We start from the raw sequence: 24,098 nt of genomic DNA, 5'->3' as shown, positions 1-24,098 counted from the left end.
CTTCTGGCAACAGTCCCCAGTTCTCTTTCCTCCTGGCTGGGGCTTAGGGAAAGGTTTCAGATACACACCGTCACCTGTGCCCTGCTCCCCCACAGGATACGGGACAGTTCTAGTGAGGGTGACATACATACAACAGTTGGACTCTAGAGGCAGCTCTTTGGCTGAGCGAATCTCAGGAAGAAGCCTGTCAGTGTGCTGGACAGCTAACGGGGCTGGGCCTGAGCCCAGGGTCTGGTCCCAGGACAGAGGACAGTGAGGGACAGGGCTGGGGCCCAGGGAGTTAACAGCTAGGAGGCTGGGAAAGGTCACAGGGAGGTAGAGGAGAGGGCCCAGAGGCCAGCTTAATGTTACATGTAAAGACAAAAATCCGGAGGAATTAGCCTCTCAGCTATGAGCTGGACAGCTAACGGGGCTGGGCCTGAGCCCAGGGTCTGGTCCCAGGACAGAGGACAGTGAGGGACAGGGCTGGGGCCCAGGGAGTTAACAGCTAGGAGGCTGGGAAAGGTCACAGGGAGGTAGAGGAGAAGGCCCAGAGGCCAGCTTAATGTTACATGTAAAGACAAAAATCCAGAGGAATTAGCCTCTCAGCTATGAGTGCACACGTGCGCGCGTGCGCGCGCACACACACACATGCACACACACTCATACTTTGTGGCTCAAGTACAGGCCACAGGGTGGAAAGAAGACTTGCTGCAGCTGACCAGTCCTTCTTTCCATTATTTTTCTCAAGACGGGCCTTCGACAGTGGGAGGCTGAGGTGGGAGGCACAGGCCACTCCTGGAATGTAAGGACTTTGTTTCTCTGGGTCAAGCCTCCCGCCTGCTGCTTCTGGTGTGTTGGATTGGTCTGCTGGGTGGGCTCTCTACTTAGACCTTAACCAACTGTGCCTGGCAGTCCCCACCCGAGTCCATCTGCCTGGGTCCTTGGCACCCAGCTCCCGGCAGGGCTAACATGGCAGCTTGGAAGCGGATCAGTCCTGGGCAGGCTGTGGAAGCCTGCAGAGCAGACTAGAATGGCTCCCCTGGATGGGTGTCAGCTGGCCTCAATGGCAGCATTGTGGTTCCTGGAGTGTGGCCAGAGGAGCCAGGAAGCTGGCCTCCTCCTGGTGGAGGCCCTGGGTCTCCATGGTCAGCTCTGAGGCTGGCTCTCAGCTTCTAGGGGAGGAGCAGTGAGAGCTGGGTTACTATTTCTAACCTTAGGTTGGGAGCCCCACAAGGTGGATGCACTTCCTAGGCTCCGTCTACAGTACCGGCCGTGCACACAGGTACTGGCGTACTTCTGTACGATGGAAAGTTTACAGATCTGCCCGCAGCCTTGTGCTCTGTCCTAGATGCCTGAGGGAGGGTCTGGAAGACCCAGTGACAGGGAATTTTTAAAAAAGAAAGAAACCAAGCCAGGGGACTGTGTCCAGGGTTAGGAGGAGCTCAGCAGGGCTCTGGCCGCCTCTAGAATCCCATGCTCTGGATAAGAGCCAGAAATGTTGCCCTCCTGCTCCTCAGTCTGATGTGAGGAGGGAGGGAGGGAGGAAGGGCTGGGGGAGGGGCAGATGCTGGAGTCCCAGCTATGGCCCTACTTTTCTGTTTAGACAAGGCAGCTGGCTCGCAGGGACAGGTGGTGGCTGAAAATCACAGCCCTGACCTCTAACCTGGTGTCTGAAGGCTGAGGTGAAGCTGCTACAGGTACCTCTCCAGCCCAGGCAGTGTTCAGAATTACAAGAGTGTAAACAGATGCATGCACACGCAAATAGGCACACACTCCTTCCTCTGCACACGCGCACACACACACGTTCGCTCGATCTGTCTATCAGCTTTTCTGCCGGTTGCTCTCTGCTGCCGTGGTGGCTGTTTGGGCACCCGGGCTTTGCTCACGGAGCCACAGCGCTGCAGCTGAAAGAGAAACACAAGTGTTAAAAGGAACATTCAGGAGGCTGCTCAGTTGCCCAGGGACACAAGCTCCTCTGTCTGCTGCTCTGGGGATGCTCAGACTGAGAACTGGGCCACAGAGCCCAGGGACAAGGTTGTTGCTGGGATGCCACTGGGTGCCTGAACACTTCCCCTCTGAGGAGGAGAAGAAGAAGGAAGAGGAGATGGAGGAAGAGAAGGCCATGTGAGGGTCATATGAGGCCTTTGGGATACTGCTCAGATATGAGAAGGGCAGTTTCTGAATCGAGGCAGAAGTGGCTGCTGCCAGAAATGGAGAGTCAGAAAAAAATGGCTCGAAGAGAAATCAGCTGGTGACAGTAATTTTGAAGATGAAGGCAATGGCTGTGTTTAGGAATTTCCACATATAGGTAACAGAACCCTGGTACTGTGCTAGAGGTTGAGGGGAGAAGAGAGGAGACACAAGGACTAGGCTGATGGACAACCTCCTGGACTATGAGGCAAGAAACAGGCACTGACCTCTACATCCCTGCAGTGTCACTGGGGATTACTGCCACAACCTCTCAGCTGGCTCGCTCCCGCCCCCATTTCCTCTGTGGGTCCCAGCCCAATGCCTGGTCCATCTTCCAAAAATGCCAGTTTTATCATTTCACTCTCCTGTTCCAAAAGCCTTTAGCTCCCAGAGAGTAAACCAAGAAATCACCCGCCTGACATTTAAGACACTCCATGATCTGATCCACCTATAACCTTATGTTCTTTTGAAATAATGATAACAATATCTATCTTCATTATCATTCTCCTCCTCATCATCATCATCATTGCTACCATTTCCTATGCAACATGTGTGTCTTATGCAACACTCCTGGCTGTGCACACTTCCTGGCTAAGAGAACCCAACTTTTGTTCAGTGGGTCATGGGCGTGGGCCTGGCAAAGACATGGATCATGGTTGGTCTACGTCAGTGAGTCTCAAAGTTCAGTCCAGAACAGCATCATCAACTGCTGGGAACTTGTCAGAAATGCAAATTCTAAGGTCCCGCCCCAAACCTACTGAATCAGAAACTCTGTGGGTGGGGCCCAGCAATCTGTGGCTTAACACATTCTCCAGAGGATTCCATTGCTCACTCAAGTTGAAAAGCCAATGGTCTAAACCAGTGGTTCCCAAACTTATTTGGCCTACCGCCCCCTTTCCAGAAAAAATATTACTCAGCCCCTGGAAATTAATTTTTTTTAAATTTTAATAGCAGTTACTCATCGCCCCCAAATGCACCTGTGGCCATCACCGCCCCCCTGGATCGCTGCAGCGCCCACCGGGGGGCGGTAGCGCCCACTTTGGGAATCACTGGAAACTAATCTGGACAAAAGCAGGATTGGGTGACTTTTTTACTTAGTTCTGGCTCTTGAGACCAATGTGAAACACCGGGGAGGGTATTCTGAGAAAGCTTCTATTTTCTTGATAAAATGAAGAGAGGCATCCACACTATATCACATTTATATGTCTTATGCTCCCCTTTCTCACACACCTGTTGGCAGCAATTTCATGCTGAATTTCAGGCTTACTGAGCAACCTTGATCTAGACATTTAACCTCTCTGTTCTTTGGTCTTCTCACCTAAAAGTCGGAATATCAGCCTGGCAAGTTTCAGATTTGTAAAATGGGATGAACTTTGCTTAGTATCACAGGGCTAAGAGATAACTGAGAGAGCGGTATCTAAGGCTGCTGGTGCTCCTAGAACAAGATAGCAAAAATCTGTCCACCAGCAAAGAGCCTGGTGGGGCAAAGAGCACAAACATCAAACACTTGCTGTCTCACCGCATTCAAGCCTGGATGCTCAAACCAGCAGGCCCTGCCCAGCCCTGAAGCAGAGGGGTTTGGGAATAAGAATCAATGGGCTCCATGGAGCCGATCACCCTCCAATCTCATGGTACATAAGGAACAGCCTGAGATGATGACTCAAAGAGGACAATAACTTACATTTCTCCAAGAAAGGCACAAAAGGCTCTTCCTGCTCTAGGGAAGGAGGAAGCAGGTTTGCTTTTTTAAAAAACAGCTTTCAGGAGGTTTCCAAGAAAGATGAATGCTAACAGGAAAGCACAGAGCCAATGCCATGAGAAAAGTGAGAATGGAGGAGTGGCTGTCAGAGGCACAGAAGAGGGGAGCTGGGGCACTAGTCCTTGGGGGGGCGGGGCGGGGCTGAGTGAGCCTCTCTTCTGAAGGCCAGTGCTGCCCTCCCCTGGCCTACCTACAGAACGCAGCCTATGGGGTGATGGCAGAGGGGCCTGGAGCATCCTCAGACCCTGCCACAGGGCCAGTTCTCCCACAGCTTCACATCCGGGTCTCTGCTTTCTTTTTGTTAGATTTGACTCACTTTGAAAAGTAGAAAGAGCCCCTCCTCCCCAATTTTCCCCCCTTAGCTGGCAAAGAAAGAGCTTTACTTTAAAATTTCCTTTTACATTTTAGAAGGTATAGAAGTCAGAATGGTAGAATTTTTTATCTGAAATCCTAAAAAATCATGCAGCTCCCTCCCACCAACTTTTAATCTAGTTTGCTGGGTTTTAGCCTTCAGTTAGAAGGGAAGTAGTTTTCCACACCTACCCCCACCTCTCTCCCACCTTCCCTCCTGAAGCTGAATGTCAGTAGCTGCCACTCACTCTCAGACATCCCTGCTCGTCAGCTCCGCGGCGGGCAACTCCGCCACCCTGGCCCGTTTGCTGAGTTCTTCACCAGGCGGCTCCTCAGCTGCTTCCAGTTTGCGCTTGGGGGATGCTGGGCCACTGGGGAGTGGTTTGGGGCCTGTGGGGAAGCAGATCAAAGTGTCACACAGGCTGTGTGTAGAGCCAAGATGACCTGAAACCATGTAGTGGTAGCTCTTTAGGGGCAGGAGCCTGTCACCAATGCAATGCGGCTCCTCAGGCCTAACCCCTGACCTGCCTTTCAGCAATGACCTCGCCTGGAAAGGTTCAAGGAGAGCACGACCAGGCCTGCTGGCAGCAGAGCCAGCTTTTGGGCCCCAAATCTCCGGGCTCCAGGCCTGATTTGGCCTGTCTGCTGTCCTTGCTCTGAAGGTGAGGAATTCCCTCTGCGACCCTGGATGTGCCTCCTGAAGCAGGAATGAGCAGTGCCCTGGCCCAGCCTTGCTGAGCAAACTAGAAAAGGCCCCGGAGTTCTTGCCAATCTCACCTCATGGATCTTCACCCCAGAGCCCAGGGAGGAAGATAAGAATGCGGCAAGTCTGTCTACTTCTCTCCTTTCCTGGCACCACTGGGCCATGCTGCCATCGCCTGCCGTCTAGCCTCCCTGTACTCACTCCTGCCCACACTGTCCCGCCACAGCAGGCAGAATGCGCTTTGTAAAACATAAATCAGATCACACCCCACCCTGCTGACCATCTGTCAGTGCCTTCTCAGTGTGTTGATGACAGAATCCGAATGCCCCTCATGGACACCAAGCCTACACAATGCTGCTCCTGCTACATCTCCTCCTCCTCTCTCTCATTCCAGCTCCTCACTGAGGACATGCCAGCCGCACTGGCCTCCCTACCGTTGTTTCTTGAATGGACTAAGCTTGTTCCTATCTTGTTCCTATTTCTTGCGTTTCCCTTTTCTGGGAATGCTCTTCTCTGTTCTTGGAAAGGCTGGCCCTGCTCACTACTTGATCCCTATTCAGAGATGTGCTCCCTGATTACTCCGCTCTAAGCTAACCCGCAGAAACCCCCCAGCCCCAGCCTCTCTCCTATCAGGTCACTCAATTTCCTTTTCCCAGAAGCACTGATATCTGAGATGATCTGGATGGCCCTTTACTCTGTCTGCCCCAAGGGCACTAGAAGCTCCACTGGGGCACAGGTTCATTCTGGCCTTTGTCATCAGCCCTCAGTGACGGAGCTGGTGGTGGTCCTGAGTGCCCTTGGGATGGGCAAGGCCGCAACAGGCCAGCTGCTACTCACCTGCACCGCTCATGCTCCCGGTCTGGCTCAAGCTGGGCTCTGCCACCGGGTTGCTGAGGTCTTCCATGCAGGACGGGACAGATGCCAGCAGACCTGGGAGAGGCAGGGGAGCCATCAAAATACACTCTCACAGGACTGCAGAGAGCTGCAGGGGTGAAAACAAGGTGGGGGGTTCTGGGCCATGACACTGAGGTTCCATCTCTCCCCTGACTACTCAGAGGCCTGATCCAGCCCAGCTGCAGTCAATGTAACAGCCTGGAAGACAGCACTCAGTCTCCCTGGACAAATATCTGGAAATCCCGCCCTTGGCCCCCCAGCCTACAGGTGCCGCCCTTCCTTTCAGTGACCTGGGGGCTGGCAGGGGAGTAGGGGCTCCTTACAGAGTCCCCGGTAGCGAGACAGCTGCTGGTAAATCTGCTTCATTCGCTCAATGTTGAGCCGGCTGGTCTCGGCATGGTTGACGATGGGCCGTGGGTAGTCCACACCGATGATGCACTTGGCTGCCTTCTGAATTGACTCTGGGGCATTCCAGGGCTCATAGATATATCGAGAGGGGAACCCCTTCAATTTGGGCAGGTATCGCCTGAAACACACACACCAGATAACCCATCAGAACACCAGACCCTCCGTCAAAGGGTCAAGGGTATCCCATCCTAGGAGGCCACAGTAGCCAGAGAGCTGGTCTACATCCTCACCTGATGTAGTCGCCACTGGGGTCCGTGCGGCGGCCGAAGCCCACAGGGCAGTAGCAGTGGAAGAACTGCTGGAAGAAGGCGCTGCAGGACAGCCACATCCAGCTGCCCGCGTTCACGCTGAAGTCTGCGTCCAGGAGCAGCTCATCAAACACCTAGATGGGCGGGTGGGACTTCAGCCGACCTGGGTACCGACTGCCATGGTTCTCCCCAAGCCACCACATGCCCCGTGGAGAAGAGCCAAAGCTCTTCTGCTGGACAGCCCCATCTAGGCCCTCTGCGCCTGCAAGGAGGACTTGGAGGGGATATCCTGGACCTAGGGATCCCACCCCATCCCCCAGCCCAGAGGGGGCTGCCCTTGGCCGGGCCCCACGGAGAGGCACTCACCCGGACCCCGCTCTCCCAGCTGACCCAGAGGTCCCCGCGGGTGAGGAAGCAGGCCACGGCGTGCCGGGCCAGGTGGTGGATCCAGCCCTCCTGCCTCAGTTGGGTCATGATGGCGTCAATCCAAGGGAAGCCTGTCTTGCCCTCGGCCCACTTGGCCAGGGCCTCAGGGTTGCGGTCCCAGGGGATCTGGATGCAGATGGGGTTCCCCTCCATGCGGTCAAACCTGGGGTTGTTGGTGGCTGCCGTGTAGAAAAACTCTCGCCACAGGAGTTGCCCAAACAGGGAGAGGGGGGGTGAGCTGTTCCGCTTCACCTGGGGTGGGAGGAACCGGGGACATAAATACTTGCCCAGCTCTCATCACGTGTCCCCAGACCTCTCCCACAAAGGAATTTGGAGCTACTATGAACCTGGTTGCTCCAAACTCCCTAGACATGTGAGGGACTATCCCCTCCCAAGCATGTCAACCAGCGGGCCTTGAGTTTGACATGCCTGTGATGCACACAGTGTGCCCACAGGCTTAACCCAGGCCCGGCTGTGCTCTGCTCTGAGCAATGAGAATGGCTGCGTAGAGGTGGGCAGTGGAAAAGGATATCACTGCCGAACTCCGCACTGGGAACCAAACTCCCCAGACTGGCTCATAATCCTCATCCTCAGGGGCCCCTGTGTGGCTCTGCTTTCTAGAATGTCAAAGGGACTTTCTCATCACCACGTATAAAAACTGCTCAGTCTAGATTTTGGTTACATAAGTTATATATAATAGACTGGATCTGGGGCCATGAGGAAATTAGAAGATCAGACCTCCAAGCAAATCATGATTTTCATAAAATCAGAAGATTCCCCACTAAACCATCAAAGCCACCCTGTGCCACAGAATCCTGCTATTGGCCAGGACGGGGCAATGTGAAACAACGCAGATGCTGAACAGTTGCTGTGCTGCCCACTCTCTGTCTGGGGGCACTACCGCAGGATCTGCCTACGGTCTGTATGGCACAACCTGCATGCAGCCCTCCAGGCCATCTCATTACCTGATGGGCAGCAGCCACTCCTGAACTTCCCCTTTTGATGCTCTGGACACAAGCCCAAGAGGGCCACTGTGCTCTTCGGCTGAGGATGGGCTCCAGCCTCGCCCTCCTGCCTCCCCTCGCCCCCTGCTCGCCCCTGTCCACCTGCTGCCAGCAGATCTGCCACCTCTATGGACACATTGAGTTTGGCTTTCTGCCTGTCCTGTTCTAGCTGGTAGCCTGATTTTATGTGGGTCAGCAGTTTGGGTTGTGCTCGGCTCCGCAGGTTCTTGAATGCGGACTCTTCCCCACCTTCTCTGACACAATGCTCACGTAAGCACCTCCAGGATCCACAACCCAGTCCCCACCCCCAGGACCAGAGGCAAGGCCCCTTTCTAGGGTGACTGAATGGCCTGGAAGGCCCTGATCCAAGCGGCTGCAACTGGGAGTGGACGGGCTGCCCTCACTGAGTGCTCACCTTTTTATACAGGTCCCACAGGCGGTAGTAGAAGAGGCGGCAGGAGAGGCAGCCAAAGCGCAGGTAGGGGCTGAGGCCTGTGGGGCTGGCCAGCAGGGAGTTGGCGTTCATTCGGGGTCTCTCATAGTTGGCAACCCAGGCCTGCATCGAAAGAGAAGGAGAAGAAAGGAAAGGCCTGATGTTACAGAGGAAAAAACGGAGGCACTAGGTGGTTAAGGGCACAGCACAGAAAGCCAGGAGCCAGGAGCCAGGACTTGAACACTGCACACATTTCACCCCTTCATGATAGTAGAATTTTCGATGGGACCACCATTAGGCCAACCAATGAGGCCCAAGTTCTTGTCCTGACTCTGCTATTTAACTTGTGGGATGATGGTGAACAAGTTTCATTCCTCAGCTACATATCTATTAAATGAGAACACATTTCCCACCTCCTGAGGATTAAATAAGATAACAGACATGAAAGAATTCTGTAGGCACAGAATGGTCTGTGATTAGAGGAAAGGAAAAGAGGCTTCCACTTTACAGAAAAAAATATCCCACTCATGTCACTGAGGTTGTGGCTGCATTGCGGCTACCCAGGGACCAAGTCTATAAAGGAGCTGCAGGGAGCAGGAAACGAGGAGCTGACTGCTCTGTCATGAGCACCCTGGTGCCAGGGTGGTGGGGGCCAGGTGCCAACGTTAAGGAGTGCCTCTGGGACCTTGGCCCCTCTCCTTCCCCTTGCCAATTCTCACTGCACTGGGAGGTGCGCCTTTGTTCTCTGTGTCCAAGCAAATAGAAATCCATGCCTTGAAGAGGACGCAGCAAGAGGTGGGGGGCACATACACACAAAATAATTAATCTCATGGACTTTCCTGATCCAATACCCTCTTAGGAAGGAGAACATGTCCACAGATGAAAGAAAGCAATCTAACAAAAGTTTTAGAATCACACAGAACGAGATCTTACTCTACCACTTACTATGTGACCTTAGGCAAGTTTCATAATCTCTCTAAGCCTTAATTTCCTAATCTACAAAATGGAGAGCTGAATACCTAGCTCATAGGGCTGTTGAAAGAGTAAAGGGGATAATGCAAGCAGGTACTTAACCCAGATGTGCTCAGCCTGGTGCCCAGCAGGTGGTAAGCACCCACGAAATGGCAGCTGCTGTTATTGCTGTCCTTGCTATGGCCAGCAGGAAGACTTTTTATTTTTCAACCACTTTGAGCTAAGAGGCACCAAGAGACATGAACATACCCCATACTCCCCACTGCATGGGTGCCAGCATCTGAAGCTCTGGGTCTCAGAGATGGGGACCATACCTTCCGTTCCAAGTGCTTGTCCAGGCGGGCCAGAGCTTCCGTCTCTCCTCCTTGCCAAACAGCTGGGCCAAGTCCTTCGGTGGGGAACCCTACAAGGGGAGGAGCAGGTCACAGGATTGGAGGTCAGCCTTGCCAGTGTTAGCTCAGCAGGTCTTGGCACATTGGTCTGCTCTTTGAGCTTTGCAAGAACTGAACTGTGGGTTCTTGATGCTACTGATGTTCCAGTGCTTTCTAGGTCATCCTGGTTCTCTTCCCACTGTGACTTTTCCCTCTCCTTTCCCTTGCCTTCCCTTCCCAGCTACCCTTCCTCCCAGGCAGATGAGACAATCCTGGACTACTCGCCCTTTCAGGTTCGCTGACAACAACTGCAGTATTCAGGTGAGAAAGCTAACTTTGTTCAGATAAAAAAAGGGGGGGGGGTTGGGGAGGAAGGGGAAAGGGAGAAAGGGTGTTGTAGTCAGTAACCCGAGAGACTGGGAGACCCTCCCCTTCAACAGAAGCAATCTTAGCTATCTTGGTATTGAAAGCCCACTGATGCCAGCACCAGACTGTGCCTACATCATTTGAGAGGGAAAAGTACAAAATACAGAAGCATGAACTAGAAACATTAGATTATTTATGAGTGGGAGGAAAAAAAAGAAAAAAAAAAGATTACTTATGAGTACAAACAGAAAAAAGACCAGAAGGACATATTCCAAAATTAACAGTGGTTATCTCTGAGTGATGGGAAATAGTGATTGATATCCCCATTTTCATTTCTCTGTATTTTCTAAATTGTCTATAATAACATGCATTACTTTGACAAAGAAAGAAAACACCAATAGGTATTTTACAAAAAAGGAGGCGCTGGCCTACGAGGCAGAAGCACGCACCCAGCTCCTCCAGGGAGGGCACGCCGTAGGTTTCGTCATGGTTCTCCTGGATCTCGGCCGGGCAGCTCTCCATCTGATGTCTGGTCACGGAGGCCACAGGTTTCTTGGGCAGCTCCATGCGGCTGATGATGGCCTGAAAGCGCTTGTAGGTAAGTGGTGGCTTCTGTCCGTTTAGCTCGATGATCCTGGGAATCCCAAAGCACACTTAGCGTCACTCACAAGGCCTTTCATTTCAGGTCCCTGCTCCCCGAGATAAGAAGAGCTCAGCCCTGGCTGGTTTGGCTCGCCCTAGCTGGTTTGGCTCAGTGGATAGAGTGTCGGCCTGCGGACTGAAAGGTCCCGGCTTCGACTCCAGTCAAGGGCACATGCCCCGGTTGCGGGCTCCATCCCCAGTAGGGGGTGTGCAGGAGGCAGTCGATCAATGATTCTCTCTCATCGTTGATGTTTCTATCTCTCTCCCTCTCCCTTCCTCTCTGAAATCAATAAAAATATTTTTTTTTTAAAAAAGAAGAAGAGCCCAGACTTCAAAGGCTTGGAGGGTGCCTTTCCTTATCTGCTCATAGGTCCTACCCCTAAGTAGGAAGGAGAGGCAAGAGCAGCTACGCCTCCATTTTACCGAGAGGGAAATGAAGCCAGGGAGCTGGAGCAGGTGCCTCAGGTAACGGAGCCAGGCAGGGCCAAGCTGGGACTCAGTCCCAGGTTCCCTGGTTGACTCAGTCCCCACTGGCCTTCTGGATACTCGACCTGGCGGTCCCAGCCAGGGGAATCCCCGTGGACCTTCTCTCTCACCGCAGAGTAAGCCTTTGATAAGGGCTGCAAATGTGTTCCTTTGTGGGACAATCATTTCCTTGTTGGCCCGCATTTTCTAGAACAAAGAGGTGCAGAACAGCCTCTCCTCCCTAAACCGGAGACTGGGGCTGGGGTTATTAATAGCAACAACTAATACTTAAAGGGTATTTTGCAGTTTACAAAGTATTTTTTCACGAACAAGAGAAACATAGCTGTACTCAGGTAATAAGAAAAGATATAGGAGAGTGGAGAATTGAGGCTGTTTATATAAAGATGAATTGGGATGGGTTACAGCCAGATGCCCGGGGCTATTGTTGGCCAAGAAGCAGCTTACGCAAACCGCCTGGCTGGGTGAGTTCATTTCTCAGTCCAGCTCTCTCTCCTCCTCTAGTGGAGATATGAGACTGGCTGCAGGCCCTGCAGTACCTCCCCACTCCTCCACACGTGGCAGGAGGAGGAGTTCCACACCCTGAGAGCTCAGCTCACGTGCAGAGCTGTGTGACCCACCTCCTGGCAGCTACCCACTGGGTTGGGGAGAGGGAGGTGGGGAGAAGCAGTGGCTGCCGGCTTGGCAGCAACAGCAACAGCAGCAGCAGGAGGGTGACAACTCTGCCAGGGCAGGGGAGGAAAGGGTTTCCTCCTCGAATCTCTGAAAGCACAGAGGCCTGTCCCCAGGGAAGGAGGCCACTCTAGTTATCAGCTCTCTGCAGGGATCTCTAAATGCCTGACCTGGAAAACCAGATAGTCGGGGGAGCCCAGGGAACTTGTACTGGGTACAGAAACTGGACGTCTAAGAATAGAGATCCTATGGGAGGGGTAACATTTAGGGTCCACTGAGGTCAGAGGGCAGCCTTTGAGGAGCAGGACTGGAGTGGGAGTATGAGGAGTGGATGGGACTGGAGCATATTAGGAGCAGGTCCGTGAAGACCTTCAGTGGGGATCCTCACCGCTCCATCTCTTGGGCCTAAAGAGCCTCTTTGCATCCAAGTCAGGTAAAGCTCTTTGTGACCTGTTCTACGAACCCAACTCTGGTCCATTTTCCTCCAGCTTCTAGAAAACTCCATACGTCATGTGTTAGGTGGCTCTATTGCTACACTGCCCTGAGTTCTGCTCAGCAAGGGCATAAATCACCAACTCCCACAATTGGTAACCTGCCCCTGGGCCTATCTCTTACCTGTCCAGGTCATAGAGAGTATGAGAGTTCTCAGTCACCACCTCCACACCGGCCTCCTTGGCCATCTTCATGATGGCGGCATCCCGCTCTTTCCCAAAGGGTTCAGAGTCATATTCAAAAGTCAAGCGGGTCACCCCCCATTCCTGTGGAGAGAGAATCTGTTACACTAAACACTGTGTGGGGAGGAGGGGGAAGCTGGGTACTGGGTGCTGGGCGCTCAGCTCCGTCCTGGGAAGGAACAGAGCAAGTCTGGAGACCTGTCAGAATGGGCTGCAGAACACACTGGGGACAGTGATTTGAACTGGAAAGTAAACCACCTGAGGTTCACAAGGTGTGAGGACAGGCCTTTGAGGTGAGGCAAACGGCACAGCACCATGGGGGCCTGAGGCTAGTGGTCTCTGCGGAGTCAGGAGAGGTGGGTAGCCCTGTGCACTTGCTGTGTCCTTGCGGTAGGAGAATGCGGCAGGAGGCTAGAAATACACTGCTTTCAGGGGAGCCCTGCCCCAGCAAGAGGCACTGACTCACTGGTGGAGACAGAGGAGGACGGGATTGCCTCCTCCCTCCTGCTCGGCAGGCCTTTCCCAGAGCTCCTCCCAGCCCTGCAAACTTCTGGCCTAGTTTTCTTGGCAGACCTGTACTATGTGTAGTGTCCTAATGGTTTCCACAGCAACACTCCTGAGGCCAGCAGCAAACAGCTAATAAACTCCAGCTCTCAGAGTCCGGAAGGAGGAACAAGCCTTAGTCCAGAGGTCACAGAAATCAAACCAGACAGGCCACATGTTAAAAAAGAAGGGAATTCTTTTCTAAGTATTTACTCTTTTTCTGATAGAAATTTCTAGATTTTCTAGCAATGTTGAAAGAAAGCTGGCCCTATGAAAGGTTGTACAGATAACCCACAGAGCATGCAACTAGCAAAAAGAAAACCATATTCTAACCAAAGTCTCTGGTCATGGTGTATTAAAACTGTCAACCCCTTGGGGCAAATGTCCTGCCATGCACAGGCTGGTCTGGTCCTGACTCAGTCCTGCCTGGGGTGTGGGTCCCGAGCAGGGCTGGTTATCCTTGTCCAAGGATAATAGCACTAAACATCTATGAAGCCCTTACTATGAGCCAAGTACCAGGCTTAGCAGTTCATACAGATTACATTGTTAAATACTCATTACCTTGTGGGTAACAGTAAAGTCCTATTAGATGACACCTTCTCCAAGAAGCCTTCCTTGACTTTCTCCTTCAATATGATTCTGCACCTTGACCTTTTCCATCACAGCATTTATTATATGGCAGTGAGGTTGCCCATTACCTGTCTGTTTAGAGTGTGAATTCTCAGAGCAGAAACCATGCTGTCTCATTCATCATTACACTAGTGCCTAGTATGGGGCGTAGTACATAGTAGAAGCTCAATCAATATACTTTGAATGACTGATGTGTGTCTCTGGGCTGTACTAGGTTGGCCTTGGCGGTGCTGGGAGAGAGGGGGGCAATGCAGAGAGAGAGAGATGAGTGGCAAATGTTTAATGGTGTGGATGTTAAGAACACAACTTAGAGTCACAGAGCCTGGGCTCGAATGCTAGACCACCACTTCCTAGCTTCATGACCGTAAAGTTATAGTTTCCTCAGGGAAACTATAGGAGGGATAGCAGCACTTCCCTCTTAGGGCTCTGTGAAAAATAAGTGAATTAACGTATGTAAAGCACTTACGTAAAACAGTGCCTGACTCATAGTCAGCCCTGAACGAAAGGTGGCTATTACCAGCACTGCGTGCTTTGTATATGTGCATTTGTGGGGAGGTGCAGGGAGGTGAAGTGAATGATGAAGTGTTTACTGAGCTGCCAAACCTTTCCTCCTGTCTTGTCCCCCAGAAAGAATAGGGAAGGAAGCTGGGTGGAGAGGGGCCTAAAAACAACAAGGGTGCTGAGGATGAGGGGAGACCACCCTAGAGCCCTCTGTCATGAGTACTTCTGCCTCTGTTTGGACTTTAAAATGAGCTTTATAAAGGGACTGGGGAAGAGGGGGAAGTGGGCTGGCTACTGATACAGCAAACAGGCCTGTATGGTACCCACATGAAGATGTGATCAGCCACTTACCCCAGGGGAAGCAGGGAAGCTCCCTCAGAAAGGCTGACTCTTTTCCCTATTAGCAGAGCAAAGAAAGACAGGAAACGCCCCTTGCTGAACAGGAAACCGCGCCCTCAGACTCCTGGCGTGGGAAGAGCCCTAATAAATCTTGCAGACTTGAGCCAAGGAAACATCCAGGGAAGCATCGGGGGTGGAATAACTTGCCACATCCCATGTCTGGACTGAGCTGGGAACTTTCCAGCAAGACACTGGTTACAGTGAATTTTTTCCTTAACACAGTTTCATTCTGTCTGCAAGCTGACCAGCCCTGACTGTTTCCATTTCCTTGGTCACAATATCATCTCATTTAGTTTGGGGGAAACCCGGGGAGCGGACTCTCACTGTCTTCTCTCGGACTGCACACTTACCTTGAACAGCCTTGGGAACACGTCCGCTGGCTGTCCTCGGACTACAAACAGGCGGGAGTTCAGTTTCCTTAAACTTGTGTCCAAATCTTCCAGCGACTGAAGTAGGAACCTGCAGAGCCCACAGAGGCCTTGTTAGTGGTAACATCATAAAGAGTTGCTCTCTCTCCTAACCAAGCAGGGAGATGCTGGCCCACTGTTTATGCCAAACAAGTAGCATCATTAGCACCAGGACCCAGAAGCCTAGGGTCTAGGTCAGCAGTGATATGGTCGGAGATCAACTGAAATCCTGGTTTTGCCACTTACTAGCCGCATGACTTTAGGCAGTTACTTAACCTCTTTAGCTCGTTTTCTAACCTGCAGTGTGCAGTTGATGTCAGTGCCTACCTAACATCAACTATAGAATTGCTAAGAAATGAAAATCAAATAATGCATGAAAACATATAGGACAGTGCCTGGCATAAAGAAAACCTGGGTTAAATGTGAGCTGCTTCTGCTCTTGTTTCTCTGTGATCAGAAATAAGTCACTTCTTCCCTCTCAGCCTCAGGCCCTGTGTGTAAATATACACTCATCACAGGGCTATGAGAATCAAAAGGGAGAACAGATGAGAAAACCATCAGAAAAACAAGTGCAATAGTGTGGTAGGGAAGGCTGAGGTCCTATTAGCAGAGTCGCATTAGCTCTGAGAAATCCTACCTACCCGGGTCCAACAGCTGCCCTGCCTTCTGCGGTCATGCTTTGGGCTGCGTGTCTGTCTACTGCCACAGCCCCACAGCCTGGGCGGGGTCCCCACTTCCCAGGGTTTTGTTTGGCAGGTGGTTCACTCTCCAGGGCTCTGGCCACCAGGTTCTCATCCAGAGGGAGAAGGCCTTAGAAGGTACCTCGCATGCTTTCGGGGATGGAGATTGGGTTGGGGTAGGGAACTCCACATACTCAAGTGACCTAGCCTGAGATCTGGATCATCAAGGGAAAGGGAAAGAAAATTAGCATTTGTTCATGCTTTCAGTGGTTTCAAGATTGTTTTATTATTTACTTTTATTAAAAATTTATTTATTGTTGTTAATCCTCGCCCGGGGATATTTTTTTCATTGATTTTTTTTTTTTTTTTTTTAGGGAGAGTGGGAGAGAGGGAAAGACAGAGTGAAACATCAATGAGACAGAAACACATCACTGGTTGCCTCCTGCACGTGCCCAGACCAGGGTCTGAGCTGGGGAGGAGCCTGCAACCAAGGTACATGCCCTTGACTGGAATGGAATCTAACCTGGGACCCTTTGGTCCACAGACCAAACCAGCTAGGGCTAAAGTTTTTTTATATGACCACAAAAATTTACTAGCTGTACAGCTAGGCAGAATCACCTTTCTGAGAAATTCCATCAATACATTTTATAATATGTGTTTCACTTTTAAAGAAAATGAAATTAACATTTTAAACAGATAGCTATTCATATAGTTCAAAGTTCAAGGCACAAAAGGATACAAAGTAAAAAGTTCCTCCTCCTGAATCCCTAGGAATTTAATTTCCCTCCCCAAAGGTGACCAATGTTATTATATGACTGCTTTGCATTGTAAGTGTGTTTTCTTTTTAATTCCCTCAACACATTTTAAAGGGAAATATTATCCTCACTTTAAAGATGAGGAAAATGAGACACAGAGAGGGTAATTACTAGTAATTTGCTTAAGATCACAATTATTAAGTGACGAAGCTGGGATTGGAGACTACCAGTCAAACTGTTTTCTTCTCTGTCCGCCATTTCTAAGGCTTCTTAGTGGCACAAACGCTGCTCCAGGGGCTGAGATTCTGCAGGCCCTCATGTGTTTGGAGTCCCTCTCTCTGACAAACACAAACTTGACTACAGGCATTCTACTGACATTCTGATCTTCCTCGGGAACTAAGCCCTGACAGGTCAGACTCCTGCTATCTACCCCTTAGCATCTCCCACCCATCTCTGACAACAATGGGAATCGCCAGATTTTATTCTGAGCACAGCAAAGCCCTGTGCCTCTGGGCCAGCACATCACATGCCCTAACTACAAACACGGCGACTGCTCCCAGGCTGCCAACTAGAACCCGCCTCCACTGCTGCCTCTGATGTCAGCAAGCAACACTCCCACAGGGTGAATGCCACAGGGCCACATTCCAGCAGGAGCTGAGTCCAAAGCATCAGACAGAGAGCATGCAGAGACGCTCCAAGGCAGTGATGGCGAACCTATGACACGCGTGTCAGAGGTGACACGCCAACTCATTTTTTTGGTTGATTTTTCTTTGTTAAATGGCATTGAAATATATAAAATAAATATCAAAAATATGTCTTTGTTTTACTATGGTTGTAAATATCAAAAAATTTCTATATGTGACATGGCACCAGAGTTAAGTTAGGGTTTTTCAAAATGCTGACACGCCGAGCTCAAAAGGTTCGCCATCACCGCTCCAAGGGCTTCTGATGGGAGACTGGCTGAATGGTGTGTATGCAAACCAAAAGCTCTGCCTCTGTGAATTTCTGTTTTTGAAAAGCTGACACCCTCAGAAAGGAAAGCTGAGAGACGAGTGACGCACTTGCATTGGCCTCCTCCCAAACCTCACCACTCCTCTCAGGAGGAAAATAAGAAAACCATGTACACAGCCTCATGCCACCTGAAACCTGGGCCCTGCCACACAGGAAGCCTAGAGATAACTGGTGACAAATTACACAATTACACAACCCCAGGACAGACTGTCCTCCATCTGGCTCACAGGAATGTCCTTGCCATGCACTTTGGGGGCCTCTTCCTTCACAGTGCACCAGGTCGCATAGGACTTCCACTTGAAGCTGTAGATAAGGCTGACATGCACAGTTGAAAGCTATCTTCTAGCGCCTTCTATAGAACTTTATTTCTAAACTTCATGTACTAAAAGAAGAGATTCCTTGCAATATCTCTTAAGTATAGATAACCCCATGAGAATCCTTTTCATCTTTGACAAGAGATATCTATAGCTGAGGCAAGGAGCCGAAGGCCCAACTCTGCCAATAATGATAATAATAGCAACAATGAACATTTAAGGAGCATTTACAATAAATGAAGCACTATTCTACTTGTTTTACATACACTGCCTCATTTTACAGATGAGGAAACAGGCACAAGAGAGATTAAGTAATTTGCCCAACTCACACCTAAATAAATGGCCGGAAGTCAAACCCAGGCAGGTGTGTCAGCATCTACCTTCTTAACCACCAGGCTCCGCTGCCTCTTGCCAGGACTCCCTGCCTGAGCACTGACGCTACGCCGCCCAGGACCTTTGCTCCCAGACCTTTGCTCCTCTGAGGATCAACATTGTGACCTACCCAGAAGCTTGGTGAAACGCAGACTCTCAAAAGCTCCATCCCAGACCTCCAGGATCAGATTCTGCATTGTAACAAGCTCCCTGGTAAATCCTTTGCACGTGAGAGTCTCAGAAGCACTGTTCCAGAAAACAGAACCTTACTCTTGGCTCTGTTTATAAGTTGACTTTCTTCTCTTCTCATTTGTTTCTACTAAACTTTCTCTCGTTGAGATCCTGGTTTCTGCCTCTGCTGTGGCATTCTAGAAGTATTCTTACTTCCAACTCCCTCTTTCCCCAAGCCCTGCAGGGCTCCTCCAGGAAGGAAGGCCTCGGGATGGCCCCCCCAGGAGGCAACAGGCCTCTAGGAGCCCCGGCCTTCAGGTAGCCAGAGAAAGAGAAGCCGCAGCTATAGCACCCGCTTCGAGGCTTGCCAAGTGACAGCTTTGCATAACACCAAAGGAGCCCCGAGCAGTGCTGCTGCTGGACAAATGCTCATTGGGGCAGGTGTGCGCACAGAAGCTTGGGCCTTTTGTGCTCCCCTAGAGCCCTTCTCTCCACCTGGCCAGTTTCTCTTTATTTCAATGAGGGGGTGCTCTAAAGAAAACTGGCCTGGGCTGTGGAGATGGCAGTGCTTGGGCTGGAAGCTCACCCTTGGCAGCTCCGAGCTGAGCTCACATGGCCAAAATTCAGGGCACACGGTCCTGTGTGAGCAGTTAAAGCTCACCCTTCAGATCAGACAACATGTGCAACTGAATTACATTACATAAATGCTCTGGAGCCAGGGGCAGACAGCACTGGAGAAAACCAAATTGGCCTTTCCAAGAATACAGAGAGGACCCTGTAATTCATGACTCCATGGGGCGAGCCCTTTAGATAAGACAGGCAGATCCTTGGGCTGAGAATGAGACAAGAAGATATTTAAGGAAGGCCTTCCTAGAGATGGCAGATTCTGTGCTGAGGAGTATTTTATTTGTTAATAGGAGAGAGGATGATAGTGAATTCTTTTTTTAGCCCAGGTCATCCTTGATCAAGTTTCTCTGCTTTCAAGCCAAGGTTATCTAACTACGATGATATCATAGGCTCACTCAACCTGGATAGAAAGAACATTAATAGACATTAATTTCTCCTAAGTAAGAGAGGGTATTAACCCCATAGAAAGGATAGCACAAACAACCCATATCATGGATTGATCCCTAAGTATCACGCAGGTAAAAATATATTTATTCTTTCCTAACTTCAAAGAGAAAGATGAAGATGAATCTTTTCATCTCTTTGGGGCAAATGAAAACATTTCCTCAGCAGCAGAACCTTAAAGTGACATGCTCAGTACCAGTGCAAACGGCTCAGATTTCCCAGCCACGGACGATGGCTCCCAGTCCCCTTCCTGCTGACTGAATTCTAGGGAGGAACCACCCACGTCGCTGACAGCCCAGTAGCATTAGGTCCCCGTGCTGGGGAGAGAGACACATTGTTCTCACCGGCATTCTCGGGCATTTGCAGTTTACATCCTTTATTAATTCTGAGCCCTGTGGGCTGACACTTTTTTTCTACCAACTCCCTCTATCCCAGAAGCCTCTGAACGCAGGTGCGGCACAGGGCCAGGGAGAAAACGGCTTAAATAAAAAGTGAGGGGAATTGCTGCATTAGGGAGAGAAGGGCCTATTTTGAGTACCTATTTTTAAGTCTAGAAGCTGCTCACACCCCATCTTTTTTCCCCTTTCTTTTGTTCTCACTGCAGTACCTCCTTCCAGATGCATGGCAAAGGGCTGCCATGGTTGGGTGATTCAGTTGGTTGGAGCATCATCCTGGACACCAAACGGTTTTGGGTTCAATCCCCGGCCGGGGCACGTAAAGGAAGCAACTAATAGATGTTTCTTTCCCCTCTCTCTCTGTCTCTCTCTCTGTCTCTTTCCCCTTTCATCTCTTTCTAAAATCAATAAACATACCCTCAGGTGAGGATTAAAAAATAAAAAGGCTATAAAGGACTTAGCCAACTAGTGCTCCACAAAAGAAAGTCCTGAGACACATACAGCTACAATTAGCTCATAAACTTCCCACTACCACCAAGGCAAGGAGTATGCTGGTCCTTTCCCTATACGAATAAATATACATATTTCTTGATTGCCTGTCTCGGTCTTCTTTTACTCTTAGAAAGTGCCATTCATGGTTATCTTAATCTGATTCATTTGCCCCAAAATGCTGTGAGGGAGGCAGTGTAGAAGGTGCAGGAGGACAATAGAGATCACAGATTGTGCCCACCCCCCCTAGCAGATGGTCCAGGGCCCACCCTTTCTACGGAGGCTTCTCAGAGGCAGCAGCTGAAGTGTTTGCAGAGCTAGGACGTCACGCTGCAGCACAATTCTCCCAGACCACTCCCAGATCCAGAAACAGCCACCGGAAGATTCACACACTGCAGTTATGCAGAGGTACTGCTGGCTCCATCACTCCCCCAACCCCCAACCATGCGCATAAAGCAGTCTGCAGCTCTGCCCTCCATCTGATTATGGGAGCAGAGAGTGTGGTTAGGTGGGAGTAGTAGGAGTGTTTCCAGGCCCAGGAGCAGTTACCATATTTGACTTGTTTTGTATTATTTCACTTGTTTCTTCTGAATGCCAAAACTAAAGCCTTCCTGCCAATGCACTGCGACATTTACCAGGTTGTCAGGCTCAGGTTTGTGGTTCTCTAGCCCAGTGCTTCTCAGGCCTTGCCCCACAGGAGAGCCTTAAAAACCCTAGTGCCCAGGCCATCACCTAGAACCGTGGTCGGCAAACTGCGGCTCGCGAGCCACATGCGGCTCTTTGGCTCCTTCAGTGTGGCTCTTCCTAAGCCTTAGGAGTACCCTAATTAAGTTAATAACAATGTACCTACCTATATAGTTTAAGTTAAAAAAATTTGGCTCTCAAAAGAAATTTCAATCGTTGTACTGTTGATATTTGGCTCTGTTGACTAATGAGTTTGCCGACCACTGGCTTAGAACAGTGAAGTCGGAGCTGGGGGAAGAAGGAGCCCAGGCATCTTTTAAGGATCCTCCAGTGATTCCCATGTGCAGCAAGACTGAGAACCACTGCGCTAGTTCATCCCCTATTTTTACTTATTTCATGACATTTAGTTCTACTAAATTACGGTTGTTTACTTGTCTTCCTCCATTAAAATGTCGGCTCCGGACTCTGGACACCACAATGCTTGTTCCCTGCTGTGTCCTAGTAGCATCTAGAGCAGTGACTGGTACTCATTAATTGCTCAAATAACATCTGCATTGCTGCTCAGCCTCTGACTTCAGGACTGGACTCGGGCATCAGCTGCTATACCCTTTTCTCTTTTCAGTGGCTGGAAAGCACAACCACAAAAGGGTGACCCACAAAAATCCATAAATACCGTATTCCTAGCAAATCTGAATTTAATTAACAAGTTTTTGTTGTTGATTTTTTTTGAAAAAGTACTTTTATTGGTTTCAGAGAGGAAGAGAGAGGGAGATAGAAACACCAATGCCGAGAGAGAATCATTGATTGGTTGACTGGTTGCCTCCTGCACCCAGGCATGTGTCCTTGACCAGAATTGAAACCAGGACCCTTCAGTCCACAGGCTAACACTCTATCCACACAGCTAGGGGCTGTTGTTGATTTTTAACCTCCACTACCACAAAGGAGCAGGCAGTCCTATGCAATGTCCCCCACAACCCAATAAAAGAAGAAACTGCTTTGTGACAATGTAACAAGCAGGTAGCCTTATTCTATTGACTCTGCTCTGGCTGGCACACTGCCACAAGAAGACAGGCAAAGTCTGAGGCCTGGTTTAATGTCCATGGTAGGGATGGCCATTTGAGGATGTTTGTCAAACCCAAGCTCCTATCTATGGAAACTGGAGCAGAGGCAGAGCAATAGAGCAGGTGAAAATGGTGTGGGCAGGCTCTCCATGGGACTAATTTTAGTCATTCCCTCTACATAAATGGGCAGGAGGGGGCATTTTATAGACCCACCTCGAGGAGCACTTACTCCCTTGGAAGGGCACACACCCTGGGAGGAAAGAATGGTGTGCTGAGAGCCACTGTATCCTGGGAATAACCCTGCCTATCAGTGCAACAGGGCCACCAGCAAACATCCCCCCCGAACAATGCAAACAAACCAGATGACTTTAAAGAGAGACTGGTACACGGTGTCTCAACACTCCTTGGTTTTCAACACTGGTTACAGGGAAAATACATCTACCTCAGTTACTCCTTTCCCATGATTCTGTGGAGTCATCAAAGAGGGCCTTTGATATCAGCTTTGCTGCTCCCTAATCTTTGCAATCAGTTGTTAAAAAGCTAATCCATAGTGGCTTAGCTGTCCTTTAAAATCAATCTAATAAGGAGACGCAGGAGAAAGTGATACTTTGTTTGGTTCCCTTTTTTTTTTTTTTTTTTAATCCTCACCCAAGGATATTTTTTCCATTGATTTCTAGAGAGAGTGCAAGGAAGGAGGGGGGAAGCGGGGGAGGAAAGAGGGGAGGGGAGGGAGGGAGGGAGAGGGACAGAGAGAGAGAGAAACATCGATGTGTCACACATCAATTGCTTGCCCCCTCTGCACGCGCCCCTACCTGGGCTGGGGAACCTGCAACCGAAGTTCATTTGTGCCCTTGACCAGGAATCGAACCTGAGACCCTTTGGTCGGAGGGCCGAAGCTCTAACTACTGAGCGACCGGCCAGGACTGGTTCCTTTTTTTCCCTTTTCTTTTCTTCTAGCAACCTCCTACTGCTCTCAAGCTCAGGACACACTGTGCCTCTAACTGAGCATGCCCTTGAGTTGTTTATAATAAAGGGGAGACCGGCACTGGCCCTATTTAATGCTAAGCCAGAGTCTCTAGATCAGTGGTTCTCAACTTTGGCTGCACATTAGAATCACCTGGGAATCTTTTTAAAATCCTGATTTCTGGGCCTCATCCTCCGGAAATTCTGTTTCTTTGTTATGGGGTGGGGCCACAACATTAGTAACAAAGAAACAGAATTTCCAGAGGATGAGGCCCAGAAATCAGGATTTTAAAAAGATTCCCAGGTGATTCTAATGTGCAGCCAAAGTTGAGAACCACTGCTCTAGACACCTTCAGCGGCAGGACAGTCTTGGGGGAAGGAAGCCAGGATGGTGAAAGGACAGATTCAAACAATCCAGAGGCTTGGAAATGACCGCCAGGAGTCCAGCAATGGGCTCTCTACTTGAAGAATGCAATCATCTTTGTGCCATAGATTCAGAGACCCGACCCAACCCTCACCCCGTAATTCATATCTCCTTTCCTCCCCTCCCTGGGCACCAAGAGCCCCGTGACCCTCACTGGCTACAGGACCTTGGGCAGGTAACTCCGTGTCTCTGAGGCTTAAGGTCTCATCTGCACAACGGGGATCATGACCCCTGTCCCGCAGGAGTGTCTGCGGCCCAGAGAGGAGGACACACAGTGCGGAAGCACTTGTCGGAGGTCCAGCCCTGGGCCGCCCGGGCCATCGGTGCGATGACCAACTGCTTCCCGGTCCCGGGTTCTTCTCTGGAGACCGGCTCCATCTCCCGGCCCCACCTCCCCCAGGTGGGGTCTCCCGGCCGGCCGTGGGAACTGGCGGGCAGGACCTCTCCCTCCTGGGGAGCCCCAGAGGCTAGGCTGCGTCCCTCCGAGCCCGCGACCCCACCCGGGGCCCCCTCACCTCCATCTATTGATCCCGACCGAGGAGGAGGCCGCGAACCAAGGGTCGAGGATGTAAACGCAGCGCACACAGCGCGCCCCGCGCACTGCCGCCAGCAGCGCCGGGTTGTCGTGGAGCCGAAGCCCCTTGCGGAAC

General features: G+C 50.6%; 1 protein-coding gene and 2 long non-coding RNA genes across 5 annotated transcripts; 2 read left to right on the top strand and 1 right to left on the bottom strand.

The window, feature by feature from the left end:
* Positions 1-393: 393 nt before the first annotated feature.
* Positions 394-24,092, bottom strand: CRY2 (cryptochrome circadian clock 2). Of its 2 annotated transcripts, XM_014543313.1 has the most exons (12): positions 23,964-24,092; positions 15,002-15,110; positions 12,520-12,662; positions 10,557-10,741; positions 9,685-9,773; positions 8,381-8,521; positions 6,902-7,213; positions 6,518-6,669; positions 6,203-6,405; positions 5,823-5,915; positions 4,531-4,672; positions 394-1,886 (listed from the first exon to the last, which is right to left on the bottom strand). In XM_014543313.1, exons 3-11 carry the CDS (start codon positions 12,588-12,590, stop codon positions 4,533-4,535), a joined length of 1,386 nt encoding a protein of 461 aa, XP_014398799.1. In that variant the 5' UTR covers positions 12,591-12,662; positions 15,002-15,110; positions 23,964-24,092; the 3' UTR covers positions 394-1,886; positions 4,531-4,532. The 2 variants fall into 2 exon arrangements, with proteins under 2 accessions (XP_014398799.1, XP_014398800.1); XM_014543314.1 differs by lacking the exons at positions 12,520-12,662; positions 15,002-15,110 and having other exon boundaries at positions 23,964-24,037.
* LOC106726855 lies at positions 9,780-10,594 on the top strand. Of its 2 annotated transcripts, none has more exons than XR_001362975.1 (2): positions 9,780-10,062; positions 10,525-10,594. It is a non-coding gene; the product is annotated as an uncharacterized LOC106726855 (long non-coding RNA). The 2 variants fall into 2 exon arrangements; XR_001362974.1 differs by having other exon boundaries at positions 10,496-10,594.
* Positions 17,384-20,420, top strand: LOC106726856. The gene is made up of 2 exons (XR_001362976.1): positions 17,384-18,403; positions 20,037-20,420. It is a non-coding gene; the product is annotated as an uncharacterized LOC106726856 (long non-coding RNA).
* Positions 24,093-24,098: the final 6 nt, after the last annotated feature.

This window comes from Myotis brandtii, unplaced genomic scaffold (genome assembly GCF_000412655.1).
Source record: "Myotis brandtii unplaced genomic scaffold, ASM41265v1 scaffold324, whole genome shotgun sequence".
NCBI classification, from domain to species: Eukaryota; Metazoa; Chordata; class Mammalia; order Chiroptera; family Vespertilionidae; genus Myotis; species Myotis brandtii.
The sequence above is the reverse complement of the archived record's forward strand: the minus strand, read 5'-3'. Positions and strand labels throughout refer to the sequence as shown.